The sequence below is a fragment of the Malania oleifera genome, chromosome 13, assembly GCF_029873635.1.
Source record: "Malania oleifera isolate guangnan ecotype guangnan chromosome 13, ASM2987363v1, whole genome shotgun sequence".
Taxonomy (NCBI): Eukaryota; Viridiplantae; Streptophyta; class Magnoliopsida; order Santalales; family Ximeniaceae; genus Malania; species Malania oleifera.
The window spans coordinates 18,432,846-18,448,594 of NC_080429.1; the positions used below are offsets into that span (position 1 = coordinate 18,432,846).

Genomic DNA, 15,749 nt, shown 5'->3' on the forward strand with positions numbered 1-15,749 from the left:
ATTCAAAACATAATTTTTTGCCATAATTATGACCCTAAAAATCCAACGTCCTTTGGTTCCTTACGGTCAGTCTATGGTTATATTGAGTTTTTCATCCATATCATGTATGCAATGCATTATATTACAAACCAAATTTAAATGCAATACAAATTAAAAACAAATGTCTTCTTTATCTTCTTTGCTCTTAATTTTCATGGACAATGCCCGATCATATGAGCTTTATGCGTCTCTGGCTTCCATTCTCTGTCCCCTTATGTGCGTGTTGAATTATAACTTATTCAATCACTAAATACAAGCATAGGTAACTTGCGGTTTGTCATTATCAAAACTAGGAGTCGGACTAAAAAAGTCAACAAATTGCAATAGTAAATGTAAATAAGTTGGAATGAGATGCTTACCTCCCTTTGAGATCCCCTTTTTATAGTAATGAGGGTAGACCTTTTCCCAGTTTGACATTCATGAGGTACCATTATGTCTAAAGCGAGTTACAAGCAAGACATGGGTTGCAAGTAGGGTGTACAAAATTTACCGAAAAATTGAAAACCAAACCAAAATCAAACCGAAAAAACCAAAAACTGAATTAATAAAAAATAATTGTATAATTTTATATTATAGATGATGCCTGTTGGTGTTGGATCACCAGTCGTCAGCGAGAAACCAACTCTGGTCGGTCTGGATGGCGGAGATTTCTGGGACGAAGTCCATGGCTCCATGCGGCGCTCGCACTCCTCTTCTTGGAGCTTGAGAGAGATGCCTCGGACAGAACCCTTTTGGATCTGTTTCATGAGGTGGGTGGAGAAGCCGGCGATCTTGTTTCAGAGGCGCTTGGTGGGGATAATGGCCACTTCTTGGATGATCTTCTTGTTGGTGAAACAGATCCAGAACTTGTTGTGGAAATCCAGGGTCATGCGACTATGCAAGAGTAGTACATCTCGATCACATGCCGAGAAGATTTCTTCACCGTCTTGGTGTGCAGTGCACACCCCCATCTCTGTCTGTGTGTGTTTGTGAGAGAGAGAGAGAGAGAGAGAGAGAGAGAGAGAGAGGCCACCAGTGAACTGCGAAGAGGGCAAGCAGATTTGTAAAGGCACATGCAGGAACCACATGCTAGCCATCCCACATCGGTTGGAAATGGGAAGTGAACTAGTATCCCCACCTTCTATATTATATATGGATCCTCCTTTTAACATGGCTCATGGTTTGGGCTTTGCAATTAAAGTCTTGGCCCAGGAGTTATATAATGCCATAATGGGTTGTGGCTGTTGATGCACCAAGACTCAAGTATTAGTATTGTTTTGATAGTTCAAAATTTGGTAAAATTGAAAATAACCGAACCGAACCGCAAAGTTCACGGTTTGATTTGTTCATAAACTGATGGTATATGGTTTGATTTCGGTTCAGTCATTTTGAAAACCGAGGAGTTAGGTTTGGTTGGCGATTTTAGCAAAAACCAAACCGAACCGAACCGTTTACACCCCTAGTTGTAAGTAACTTACGGGTGATTATGTAAGCCATCAATTGTAAATTCTGTAAGTGCACTAAGGATTATTGATTAGTTTAGTGAGAGTTATGCGAGATACCCAACGTCACCCAAGGTTGACCTTACGGCCGCCTACTTCCATGGACATATATTTGTCAAATTTGAGCGTACCAATTTTAGCGGTATCAATAACTATATATAACTATCCTAAAATGTCCTTATAATTGAATACAATTGTTATTTGAAACAAACTTAAATATCCTTCAACTCTTAATTATATTTTTAAAAAATAAATATTAAATTTTAGAAAAAACACGTGCGATATCCACGACTATTATAATAAAAAAATACTTTTAATGTTGGAAATCTAGCATTAGACCGGTCATCATGGAAAGAATTACATTTTCAAATCTAAAAATACACAAAAAAATTTTTTGTGCACTTTTTTTTTTTCTTCAAATTTCAACAGAGATTTTATTGCATCTAAGATTATATATAATACAAAAAATTATTAAATCTTGGTGCAAGGAAAAATCCATACATCCGGCAGATTGCCTCTAGAAAGAGTGGTGGCCATTGAGAAATTTCAATTATCTCTGTCTTTGACGACGAAAACTGCTGCAAATTTGACCAACTACAATTTCAAAAAACAATAAATAAAAAAAAGTCTGCACTGCGAAAACAATCAACGCACTAAAACAGGCTGAGAGCCTTCTGTTTTAAAAAATCTGGGTTCTCCCGAATTCCCAAAAAAACACCTTTTTTTCTTTTCCACAACTCCATCCACGCGTCGATCATTTATTGTTTATAATTTTTTTTTTAAAGACAATGGGTTTTACTTGGGGTGGAAAAACGCATCGACTCATTTATTTAAATCGTGTTTAAGTGTAATACAAATTGACCTATTTATAGACAGGTCAATTCAGACCCGATCTGTTTATTAAATCAGCTAGACAAGTTTGGATCGAATCACCCCCAAGTGATCCATTTATGATCTGTTTAAAAACAAAATGAATTATTATTTTTTTAAATATGTCCTTTTATATAAAATATTGAACATTTTTTTAAATAAATAAATTATATTTTTAAAATGGATAACCCGTTTATTAAACAGATGAGTTTGAGTTTACGTAATAGTCATTTGTTAATAAACGAGTCAACCCAATCCTGACCTGTTTAACTTGACTCGTTTATGATCCATCCAAACTCAATCCGTTGTTCATTTTTGCCACCCCTAGTTTACTCTTATTTTTTTCTTTTTTATTTTTTAATTTTTTAAAACAAAGGATACTAACATTTTTTCCTTTTAAAATTTCATAAATCTCCATTTAAATTTAAATTTATGGGCACTCATATCGCATTATATTAACTTTCTATTGCTATACAAGCTGAAGTCAAAATATATATATATTTCAAATATGCCCTTCGTGCGGAGATTCTAGCTTTCTCTATACGTGAAATTCTTTTATTTTTTTAAATATGTCCTCAACGTATAGGTCGCCGAATTTGTATATATTATTTGAAATATACTTTATATATTTTGTTCTAATGGCAGGTAAAATAGTAGGAAATTGGATGGGAGTTTTAAATTTTAAAGCAACAACAGATAAAAATTTACTATTTATGTTTCAATTTTATATAAGTGTAAAATTGAAGATTGATTTCCATTTGTTGGTAGCATATAATTAAGGGTTAAATGAGAATTTTTTTATATATATTATGCAAATAAGGGCGAAAAAGGAAAAAAATATTTTAACCATATCATGTTTAAGAAGTTAGCAACTTCCAAGGGTTAAGGGCATAAGTGGGTTTTTTTTTTTTTACTTCTGTTTCACTACTAGCAGAAAAGTTGACATGATAGATTATGGATATTCATAGATTCGAACTTGAGGAGAGGCCTGTGAAATTTTAAAAATTTCAAGGAGGTCTTTGCCATTTTAATAAATCTCATGGGAGGTGAGTATTTTATACATTTTTTTTTTTAATTACCTAAAACTTTTTTTTAGACAATCCCTTTGAATCCACATAGGCGGCACCAAATCAGGGGTCATTAGTTCAATTTATAACATGATTTATTTTATATTCAATTGAGTTGAGTCTTTAAAAATTATTAATTAATTTACATTAAATTTTTTTAAAGACAACAACAATTAAGCATTAAATTTATTAGATTTAATTAATTACACAAAACAAAAGGTAGTATCCCTCGATAAATGAAGAGCTATTGAGTAAATATTTGCCCTAATTAGATGTTATGCTTGGTACATAAAAATGGAATTGGGAAGAAAAATTTGAAAGAATATATTTTTTAATATTTGATTATTAAAAAATTTTAAAAGAAGGCAAAAAAATATACAAAAAAATTATAATCGATAATAATTTTTCTTTCTTTAATCAAAATTATTAATTTAAATGAAACATTAATTTCATCACTAACTTTATTCAAACTTTTAGTATGTTACATTAAATTTCCTTCATACCTCATTTTATTTCACAAATTAAAATATCAAAAATTAATATTTTTTTATGCTAAAAGAAATTAAAGATTGAAACCTTTATTCCTTTATTAAAATTTTTAAAAATTATCAACCATTCACTATATTAAATTTTGAAATATTATTTTTTTAGATTCAAATAATAAATTAGTTAATACATGTGTCCTAAAAATCAAATGTATGTCTTTGGTCTTAGGAGCATCCAAAAGGAATATTCAATTTTTTTTTTTTACCATTGCTGGTACCCCGAGCTTCTCGTGATCTGACAATTCAACGGTCCAGATCTTAGAGCCCTCGCTATATAATAAACCTTCCTAAATCACTATCTTCCTCGCGTTACATTTTCTCAGAGAAAAAGTCACCGATAACACCGAGAAACAGGAGGAAAAATCACAATGGCAACGATCAAGGCCGTGAAAGCTCGCCAGATCTTCGACAGCCGTGGAAACCCCACCGTAGAAGTACGTTTTATTCTATTCCGCCATTCGGATCTATTGAACTATTCTTTTCTTTTCTGATTCGTACACCTTTCGTTGTTCTTGTTCTGGTTTCTGATTTTTGAGCTCAGTATAGATGCAGTTTGTTATTCTTTGTGTTTTAGACACTTGGAAATGATTTCGCCACTGATTTTACCCGTTTGGCTCCTGAGAAACTGTAGTAAGGGCTAGGAAAATGATATTTAAGAACTGCTATGCTTAAATATCTGTAAACTTGCGTGCGAATGACGCACACGCAGCTCATGTTCTGTTCTGGTCTTATGGTTATTATCAGTGATGTATAATGTTCGTGATGTAAGGGTTAATGGATGAGGCTGGAGTGCTGATTTGGATCCGACTTGCTAGACTTCGGGTCGAAGTGCAGGAGGGTCGGATTGGCAGCCAGTCGATTAAAATGGAGATGTTCATTTAAAAGAAATTTGGAAATGAGTTATTTCTTGTTAATTTACTAATTAGCTACTGACTTGATCCAGGTCGATGTTACAATTTCTGATGGCACCGTATGTAGGGCTGCTGTTCCAAGTGGTGCTTCTACAGGTAATATGGAAGCATCTGCTCTCTTCTTCTTCTTCTTCTTCTTCTTCTTTCAAATAATTATTGGGAAGTCTTAAGACTTTTAAATTGTGAATTTTTGTTTCGAACCTTTTAAAATAATCTGTATTAATTTTGCATAAATTTTTAAACTTACTGAGCTTACTTGTTTTCTTAAGCTTCCTTAATCATCTAGGTGTGGGGCTGTGTGAATTTGGATGCAAATATTCTTCTGAAGTCTGACATCTCAAGAAAAGACTGATTTGCATTTGTTACATTCCTTATGGCTCATAAAATGCTTCTAATGCAACTTCTGAAATCTTAAATTGAGCATAAAAGCCTTGAACAGTTTGCCTTCCAACATTCGTTGTTCTACTCAGGCGGATTGTGAATGTTTGCAGTCATATTTGTATTTTATTGTGAAAACTGAAAACATTTTATGGTTTTCTAAGGAATCTATGAAGCTTTGGAATTGAGGGATGGAGGATCAGACTACATGGGGAAAGGGGTTTTTAAGGTAATTAACTTGTTTTTTTATTTATTTTTTCATTTGAAATGGAGATTCTCAGAGTGGTGTACAGTTCATTATGATCTGATTGTTGTGACGTTTAAATGTTCATGGCTTGAAGATGCTGTTCAAAATTATGAGAAGTCTGAGATTGAACCTACTAGTTTCTCTTCATTCCTGCACTTTCTTAGCTTGAAAGGGACTGCTTATTTGTTCTGGAAGTGCAGGAAAAAGAAGGGAAACTGATATGTTGCATCTTGAATTTCACTTAATTTTAAACCCAATAAAACTAAATCCTCTTTTAAAATAAATCATTTTCCATTGAACTGTTCTCTTTGTAACACAAATATATTGCTGTTGCAAAAGGAAAATTTAATTTAGAAAGCCTTTTTTAAGTCAAAAAATAGAACCTAAATTCTACTAGATCTGGAAATTTGTTGCAGTAATTGAAGAATTTTCTTTACTTCCCTCCCTTTCAAAGACTAAAAGTAACTATTTTCTTGGATCCCACCCAGGGGGAGGGGTGGGACGCGTTAAGTGGTTGTGAGAGACATCAATCCCTACTTGGAGCCAACTTGAAACCAAAAATTGTTTTAAGAGCATGCATGCTTGTTGATGTGGTGAAGGGATGAAGTGAATTAAAAGTTACCATTAAATCTTAATTAATTCATATTTATCTGTGGATCAGGCCGTAGAGAATGTCAATTCGATTATTGGACCTGCTTTGATCGGCAAGGTACATCTCTTGCAGTTTTAATAGTGGCCGTTGAATTTTTTCAGATGATTGATTGTTGATGTATGTATGTTCCTTTTACCTTTTCAAATTTTCTTCTACAGGATCCAACAGAACAGGTTAAACTTGACAATTTCATGGTACAACAGCTTGATGGAACAGTTAATGAATGGGGTTGGTGCAAACAGAAGGTATCATATGTTCTCTGCTTATAAGTCACTTTTTGAAGTATAAAAAATGCCAATGTTGTTGAGATCCTTTTTGGATTGAAACTTATTGATTTTCTCCATTTTCTAATGGTCTCAGCTTGGAGCTAATGCAATATTGGCTGTGTCCCTTGCTGTCTGTAAAGCAGGAGCTAGTGTGAAAAAAATTCCCCTTTACCAGGTATTTTTCAGGGGTAGCATTTTCCTCATTTGTGTGAGTTATTCCTTCTTGACTGTTTATATAAGCTTACTTACATTATTATCTTTTGCGCAGCACATTGCCAATCTTGCTGGGAACAAAACCTTAGTGCTCCCTGTACCTGCATTCAATGTCATCAATGGGGGTTCGCATGCCGGCAATAAACTGGCAATGCAGGTAACCCTCGTGTTTAATCTTATTGTGCAACATTAATGCCCCTTTGCTGTGTTTATGCTCAACTGTTTTCACCTTCCCTAGGAATTTATGATTCTCCCTGTTGGGGCATCTTCTTTCAAGGAAGCCATGAAGATGGGTGCAGAAGTGTATCATCATTTGAAGGTGGGAATTTGATTTTTTCTTGTTGTTTTGTTTATATATTTATTTTTTTTTGGTGGTATATTACCATTCTGAGGGCTTATTGCATTTCCCTACGTGTTTGTTCTTCCAGGCTGTTATTAAGAAAAAATATGGTCAGGATGCTACTAATGTTGGTGATGAAGGTGGCTTTGCTCCTAATATTCAGGTTTGGTACTATTTGTGTTGTCTGCCTTGTAAACATTTTAATTGTTTCTTTAGCCTGCAAATGATATATTCAAGGAAACATGCAAGTAGACTCAGTTAAAAGTAAAAAAATATTTTTAGTACTTGAAATGTGTGTGTTCTTTACAGGAAAACAAAGAGGGCCTTGAATTGCTGAAGACGGCTATAGCAAAAGCTGGATATACTGGGAAAGTAAGATCTCATGGTCTCATTTCTGTGGTTGTGATGCTAAAGGTTTTTATATAAATATTGGATTAATCTTCTGGCTTTCCTGGCAGGTCGTTATTGGAATGGATGTTGCTGCTTCAGAGTTCTATGACAGCAAGGATCACACCTATGATTTGAATTTCAAGGAAGAGGTAACATGTAACCATGGTTGGCTTTTAAAAATTCCTTTTTGTCATGTCTCAAGTTCTTAATGATTTTCTATTTTATTATTATTTTTATGAACTCTGTGACTTTGCAATCTAGTTGGTTTTAATCCTATGTGCGAAGGAAAAATGGTCAAGGAAATTTTTTTTTTTTCAAAAAATCCTGAATGGTCCTTTTTTTTGGGGGTGGGGGGGTGTTGAACTTTGAAGCCCCTAATGTTTAACTAGATTATGTGATTCTGTTTGCAGAACAATGATGGATCACAAAAAATATCAGGAGACAGTTTGAAAAATGTCTACAAGTCATTTGTGAATGAATACCCAATTGTCTCCATAGAAGACCCATTTGATCAGGATGACTGGGAGCACTATGCTAAGATGACTGCTGAAATTGGCACCCAAGTGCAGATTGTTGGTGATGATCTCCTTGTTACAAATCCTAAGGTGATAAATAATAAATATTACATCCAAAAAAAGCACGTATGTATGGAATACTAACTCCAGTTTTTTGTCGTCACAGCGTGTAGAGAAAGCAATCAATGAGAAGTCTTGCAATGCTCTTCTGTTGAAGGTATATTTGCTTCTGTCATTTTCATCTGGAGAGGCTAGATCATAACCTAGGATATATTACTGTGCTTTATTTGATTCTGTAGTTTTGTGGATGGTTGCTGTTTACTTACATTTTTGCAAACTTCTGAAATGCATGATGTTCCATGTCATTAAGAGACTAAATTTATTGGGGAAGAAGGGAAAAATGTTTTTTGGGGGGAGTGATTGACATTATAAGCTCGAGTTTGAAAACTATGCCAATGATAGACTTTAAATGTATGGAACAAAAAGCTTAGGTGTAATTTATGCTTTTCTGTTTTCTTCTGTTGGCAAAAGTCTAATATCTCAATCTTCCATTTTGGAATATTAGGTGAATCAAATTGGTTCTGTGACTGAAAGCATTGAAGCGGTTAAAATGTCTAAGCGTGCTGGATGGGGTGTCATGGCAAGCCACCGAAGGTAATACAATATCTCTTCTCTGCGTCTTTTTTCCTCCGCTTAATCTGTTTTCCCGTGAAACATGAGAAAAATGGAAAAATTTCCACCTTCTGGTTCCCCCCCTCCCCCTCCCCCTCCAAAAAAGTAGAGAGGATTTTCATGTTGTGGGTGGTTTAATGCAGCGGTGAAACTGAGGATACTTTCATTGCTGACCTTTCAGTTGGCTTGGCTACGGTGAGTGCCCCCAATCTCTGCTCTCTGCCTCTTTGTTTCTTTTGCTTCCTCTGTTTTTATCTTCTGTTGTTTGATTGCGTAAGCAAAGCATAAGACAAGCGGGCGGAATTGGGTGTGCGCTGTATGGTGTACTTGATAAGCATGCTTGGCTAGTTTGTTGACAGCCTGACGAGAAGATGCTCTGGCATTTTATTGCTCAGAAATTAATAGAAAATGCATATCATCATTTAAGCTTGCGGAGTAACATCAAAACAAATGCACACAGTTCTTCTGACCGTACGTCCCCTTAAAAATTATATTTATATATGAGCATATAAGTAGTAGGTCCCAGTCCTTTTCTTACAGATCATATGTATTCTACACGAATTTCCAATGCCTTGAGAAATCAAGTTACCTTTTTTGTGGCTCAACCAAACAATGGCTTTTAAACTCAAACCTGTGGGACAAGATTGGTATTGTGATATGGCTTAAATTTTTGTCATCTGACATTGGCATGGCAGTTTGTTGACCGCCTGATGTGAGGATGCTCTGGAATTTTATTGTTCAGAAATTAATAGAAAATGCATATCATCATCTAAGCTTGTGGAGTAACATCAAAACAAATGCAGAGTGTTCTTCTGACCACACATCCCCTCAAAAATTATACATAATGAGCGTATAAGTAGTAGGTCCCAGTCCTTTTCTTACAGATCATATGTATAGAACTACAAGAATTTCCAATGCCTTGCGAAATCAAGTTGCTTTTTTGTGGCTCAACCAAACAATAGCATTTAAACTCAAGCCTATGGGACTCTGTTGGTGTTGTGATATGGCTTAAAGTTTTGTCATCTGACATTGGCATGTGGTGGAACAGGGCCAGATTAAGACTGGTGCTCCTTGCAGATCTGAGCGCCTTGCTAAATACAATCAGGTAAAACTTCTTTTTCTACTTGATTCATCTGGGGCACTTGTATTGTTTGCACCATGCTAGTTACATCATATGAGATGAGTGATGTGATGCTTCCACATTCTGATTTTCAGTGTTTATACACCTTAGAAAGAATGATGCCAAAGTAACATGTTTAGAGTAGAATGGTTATAGCATCTCATGATTGTGGCATTGTTCAGTTGGTCTTTCTGGGAGCACATCTGGCTTGTTTATTACGTTGTCAAAAGCTTTTATCAGGAGACTGCACTGTAAAAATCTGTCATGGTATTAACATTGTTTATTTGGTCTTTTTGGGAGAGTATTGCTTGCCTATTGTATTTAAAAAGTTCCCACACCAGACAACGCTCTGTAAATGATGTCTCATGGGGGCAAACTCATGCTACATCTTTTATCATGATGGGTAGGCAACCTAGTGCACTTCGCCAGATATAATTTGAGCCTCTCTCTCTCTCTCTATATATATATATATATATATATATATATATATATATATATATATATATATCTGAGCTTGTAGTGACTTCCAGATGAACTAGGAGGTGTTATAAGCTATCCATTTATTTATTTTGAATTTATTGAATTATTGATGCATCTAGTACACTTTCCCTGCGTTTGGGAGCATGGAGTTCAAATTTTGGGTTTAGGATTTATTTGGATTTTGGACGTTATAAAATTATGTTGAATTTTTTTCAAGCCTACATAAATCAGATCTAACTCTGAAATTCATGCTTCTAAATGCATCCTTTATTGATTTGGGTGTTACATGAGTGGAGTAAAACCATTTGGTGCATTTTCTCTACTGCAGCTTCTTAGGATCGAAGAAGAACTTGGATCTGCTGCAGTCTATGCTGGAGAAAAATTCCGAACACCAGTGAAGCCTTACTAAATAACGACTGAAGATACCAAATCAAGTATTTTGCTGAGATTTTCATAATCGTGTGTTTTGTCGAGATTTTCATAAATATGGTAGTGCGGATGCACAATTTCGCACTATTTTTCTACTTGAGAATTGTAGCTCTTTGTGGCCCCTAAAGGAATTCAGACTGCCCAGTAGAGAAACTTTATGGTTTCTACTATTTTGGAGGGTAAATGTATCTTTCAGCTGGTTTTTGTTGGAATGTTATGCCTTGATAAATGAAATTTTGAATATGGGGTTGCCTGCAAAAGGACGTAGTGCCATGAATTGATTTCTTTCCAGATACATAATTTTTGTTGGTGTTATATTCTCCTGGTCCTGGGACAAGGAAACATGAACATGTTTGCTTTGAATTTTGACTTGGGCACTTGTATTTCGGGATAAAATTCTTAAATTGTTTTGAATGCAGGAATTTTCATATTGAAGGGCTTTAAGATCTAACACTCGGAAGGGATGAAGAGAATGGAGAATGTGTGATAAATTTAATTTTAGTGATAAATTTGATTTTATTCTATTTGATCTTATGTCATTTTTTATTAAATATTTGGTTTCTACCTCGGCCTTTTTTGGTGATGATATTGCAATTTGGATCCACAGCTTCATGAGATTGTTGCTTTCCTATATTAGTGGAAAAAAAATTCAATACTATAGGGTGAACATGTGACAATTTTTTGCTGTTTATCAAATTTCCAGTGCTCTAAATTTTGGTCATGTTTCACAATGATGCTATGTTTGGATAAGCTCTGAATTCGGAGTTGTATTAGATTTGGATATGATGGATATAAAATTGTATTGAAATTTATTTTTAAGATTTAAAATTAATGCTTTCAGAGGACATTTGAAATCACTATGAACATCCAATCTGTCTCCATCCAGCTTACACCATTTTTCTTCTTTTGTAGTAATAAAACATCTCTTTTGGAGAGAGGCATCGCGTGACTGAGAAAATATTGTATACAACAGTTTTCCTCAATTATCTATAGAGCTAAGGGAACTGGTTGAGATTTAACTCCAGTATTGGCTTGGAAAGTAGCTTTATAGCTGTATTTTCTTCATTTGTTGCCCCCATTATCATGGGGATGTTGAACCCAAAACTTTGGAGTCTCTACTAGGGTTTCAATCTAGATCAGAGTCCATCCAGCACATAACATTTTCTTCATTGAAGAAAGATTAATCAAAGTAGAAGCATGTTTACAACACGCACATTATTTTAAACACATTTCCCCTTGTTGTTTTCCTACACTAAATCTGCAAAATTGATGCTCTATATTATGCAACACAACAAACACCTTTTCACCAATGGCTACTTCTATGTCAGGGGTAATTTTCCCTCATCATTTGTGTGCGAGTTTCTTTTTAGAATTTTATTTTTTATAAAACGAACTTCAAATTTTTTCTTTTGCAAAAAATTATTAAGCCTTGCCCTTTTTTGGTTTGTACCCAAATTGTGTATTTTACTCTTGGCTGATTATGAAATCATATTGAAATGAAAGAACATGAATAAGTCGAGTGATAATTTCTATTTAGGTTGTCTATGGAAAGCCCAAGTAATCCAGTAAAATTTTAAAATATTAGTTTTAAAATTTTAAAATTTTAAAATTTAAAAGCATTAATATAATGCTTCAAAAGGCAAATAAATGAAAAAAACCTGTATTTATTTTGGCCTATAAATTGGAGGCTCACCCAACTTGAGTTTTACCCCTACCTGATGGGTTAAATGTGTACATGGTCACATTGACTAAAATTGAGGTTACAAATTTTTTTTTTTTTTTTTTTGTTTTTTGAATTTTTCACAGCAAGTCACTTAATTTAATTTCAAAATCTTTGCAATCTTCTCTCTTTTTGTCTAAATAAACATGTGCTGACGTAGGCAGCCCAAGTCTCATTTTAGCTGATGTCTCTTATGTTTTATTCCAATTACCATAAGAAGGCGTGCATACATGCTAGATGTGAAATTCCCATTGACCCATTCATCTAGTTAAGTTCATCTCAACATCGCGTGAATCAGAGTTCAGAGTGAAGGGGCTGCCAGCCAAGGCAAGACAAGCTAATTATTTGATACCATTTTTTTTTTTTTTTAAATTTATTCTTTTCTGGTTTTTTTTTTTTTTTTGGTCAGGGGTACTTCGGTTTTTGGAATCTAAGTTGGTCCTAATTTGAGTGTTCAAATATCAGTTCCGACATGTCTTGTTGGAGGTGCTAATACCTTCCTCTTACATAAATCGAACTCGTTTACTAATTTTCGCAAACTTTTGACAGGATTTTGCTTTATTTTTCCTATGTTTTCAAAAACATAAGATGCCAACTTTGTTTTTACCCGTTTTACCCTTTTTTCATGGATTTTCCTTTCTTGTTTGGGGATGGTCATTCCCTCTCATCAGCACCTCATACTAAACTTTACGTCGACAATGATAATTTTGAATTTAAAACCATTCAAAAAATTTAAGAATACGTTAGATTAGTTTTCTAGAATGCAACATAATTAGGTAGTCTAACTTAACAATTATTCAAGTGGGGCCTATAGAAAGCCATGTTAAAAATCATCAAAATCACATTACCTATTTTCTACATCTTTTATCTCACATGATGTCAAAATCCGAATTCTAGCACAATCCAATAATTATAGTAGATGGTCCAACACAAAATTAGCTCAAAAAATTTTAGATAGAGAAGAGAATTATATGTTTTGTCTTAACTAGGAGCTAAGATTTAGAAATTTAAAATATTAATCAGGGTTTAACTGAGCGACAAACAGGGCAGACTCCAAAACGGTGTCGCAGAAGCCCCCTATGAGCACGAGGCTGTGAGGCACCTCCTCCCCAGCCTACCCTTCACACCTAATCATTGTTTTCAATTCTGTGTATGGTCCAGCGGGCAAACTCTGTCCCTGTTGAAATTACCATTCCACCCTCCCCCCATTGCCCCGTCTAAATTAATGATGGGCACTCTATCATCACACCTGAAGAACCAACCTCATATACAATGTCCTTCTCAATTCTTCATTCTCTCATCAGTGTGTCTGTGTGTGTGGTTTGGTTCAGTTCCTACCTGCAGCCAAGAAAATGGAGAGAGAGACCCAAAATGCGTCTCTGAGGTCTCCTCTGATTCTCGGTATTGCAGAAGAAAATGGGTTTGGAGAGAGTATGAGGGTTGATGGGTTTATAATTAGAAGAGAGGACATCAAAGAAGAAGTGAAGAGGCAGCTGTGGCTGTCTCTGCCTCTCATCTGCACTAGCCTGTTGCAGTACTTCCTGCAGACCCTGTTACGAATTGAGGATGCCCAGACCTCAGCCAGCTCAGACTCCAGCTCAACTCCTTAGCTCACACTAGAAATCTGAAGAAAGGGACCCACGTGAATGACTTGAACAAATCTATTTTTCTGTTCATATTATTCCCTTTCTGTTATCAATTTTGCTTGGTCAATTGTATATGCTCGAGATGCTGTAATTCTGTTATTCCCTCTCCCTATTTGTTCTGATCATGGTGTACAGTTCAGTGTGTGAAAATGAGATGAATTCTTGAAGCTCCTTCAGCACCATATTGCTTTCCTCTGTTTTCTGTGCAGCTCTTTCTTCTTCCTGTGCTCTCTTCATTTTGTTTCAATCAGTTTTATGGTATCAAAGCCAGGTTGGTCTTAATGGCTCGAACTGATTCTACCAATTACGATCAAGGCATCAATCAAAATCAAAACCAAAACACCAATTCAATAGCCTCAAACCGTCAATCAAACCATGTTGATCCATAACAGCTTAGCAGTCCATACTTCATTAGCACTAATGACCACTCTAGAGCTTTACTCATCACGCATGTAACGACCCAAAAATTCATACCATTTATATATGCTGTAAAACTATATTACTCCGATACCCCTTATAAAATCGACTATAATGTTCATAGAAACAAAAACACCTATGCAGCGAAAAACATAAATTACATCGCCATAATTACAATACCAGAGCCTCAGTAGTTTCCAAACATATATACACATCCCTCCAAAACCCTCCACTAAATCCCCTAGAATCTACTCAAAAATACTGCTCCCAAAAATTACTCACCCTACAGGCAGGGCAGTATAAGGGTCTCATCTATCTTCGAGCCTGATCTGCTCGTCTAACTGGATCACCTGAAATATTTGTAAATACTGGGATGAGACAACTCTTAGTAAGACGAAATATGTTGTTATTAGTGTGTGACAACTGAGTTTACATGAACAATATATTTTTAATGAACTGAAACTGAGATAAAATGTAAAATAAAACACAATATAACTCACACCTATGTGGTTTAAAATACAATTATTTCTGAACTTTCTATTTAATCATACTTTTAGTATCTATAGGTATATCTACTGTTTTTTGTAAATATATATATACACACATAACTGTGAAAACTTCCCTGGATGGATAATTGTAGGTCATGATTTGACCCCTCATGATAGGATTGTGCGGCCCGTAGGCGGGACTTAACATTGGTTGGCCTATCAAGATAAGTCAACTGAAACCTCTGTCGTCAGATCGACCGCCTCAACCTAAACTACCGGGGACCCTGCAATCTCTCCCAAGGCACGATCGACTACTCATAAAATCCACACACTATTTGAGATATGTGGTTGCACTCTGAACTGAGATAGCAATGGTACCGTGCTCTAAAATCTGATCTGATCTATCAGGGTCTAATACTATATAATACTATTGTGTGTGTGTGTCTATATATATATATATATAGTTTACCATGATTCTGTTTCAACTGAATTAACTATAACACTATAATAACTGATCTGAATAAACTGTAATATTTGAATAAATTATAATATCTGAATAAATTGTAATATCTTAATAAACTGTCATATCTGAATAAACTGTAATATCTAAACGCTATGGTTCTGTAATTTGTATATCATGGTATTTTGTAAATGTTGTAAAACATCTTTCTGTGTGTATACTGTAAATCATGATTCTGTAAATTTTGTAAAACCTTTTTCTATATATATACTTTAAATCATGATACTATGAAAGCTGTGTAAGTTCTGTATTGAACTGATATTTACTCATGCCACACAGTTAAATAAATAAGATCCATGTACTATAATATGTAAAATTATATAATTTTTACTCTAAAAACTCC

At 34.8% G+C, this 15,749-nt stretch overlaps 1 protein-coding gene across 1 annotated transcript; it reads left to right on the plus strand.

Annotated features, from left to right (window-relative positions):
- Positions 1-4,252: 4,252 nt before the first annotated feature.
- On the plus strand, positions 4,253-10,875 carry LOC131146914 (enolase). Its single transcript, XM_058096762.1, has 17 exons — positions 4,253-4,436; positions 4,946-5,009; positions 5,456-5,520; positions 6,200-6,247; positions 6,349-6,435; positions 6,551-6,631; positions 6,725-6,826; positions 6,908-6,988; positions 7,098-7,172; positions 7,319-7,381; positions 7,468-7,548; positions 7,810-8,004; positions 8,081-8,131; positions 8,480-8,568; positions 8,730-8,781; positions 9,635-9,691; positions 10,515-10,875. Exons 1-17 carry the CDS (start codon positions 4,371-4,373, stop codon positions 10,593-10,595), a joined length of 1,338 nt encoding a protein of 445 aa, XP_057952745.1. The 5' UTR covers positions 4,253-4,370; the 3' UTR covers positions 10,596-10,875.
- Positions 10,876-15,749: the final 4,874 nt, after the last annotated feature.

What these genes read in the sequence shown, in the direction of transcription:
- LOC131146914 (XM_058096762.1), top strand. Translation starts at nt 4,371, where the DNA reads ATGGCAACGATCAAGGCCGTGAAAGCTCGCCAGATCTTCGACAGCCGT. An exon ending in AAAAAATTCCCCTTTACCAG is followed by an intron (nt 6,632 to 6,724) that starts GTATTTTTCAGG and finishes TCTTTTGCGCAG; the next exon opens with CACATTGCCAATCTTGCTGG. An exon ending in GCAATGCTCTTCTGTTGAAG is followed by an intron (nt 8,132 to 8,479) that starts GTATATTTGCTT and finishes TTGGAATATTAG; the next exon opens with GTGAATCAAATTGGTTCTGT.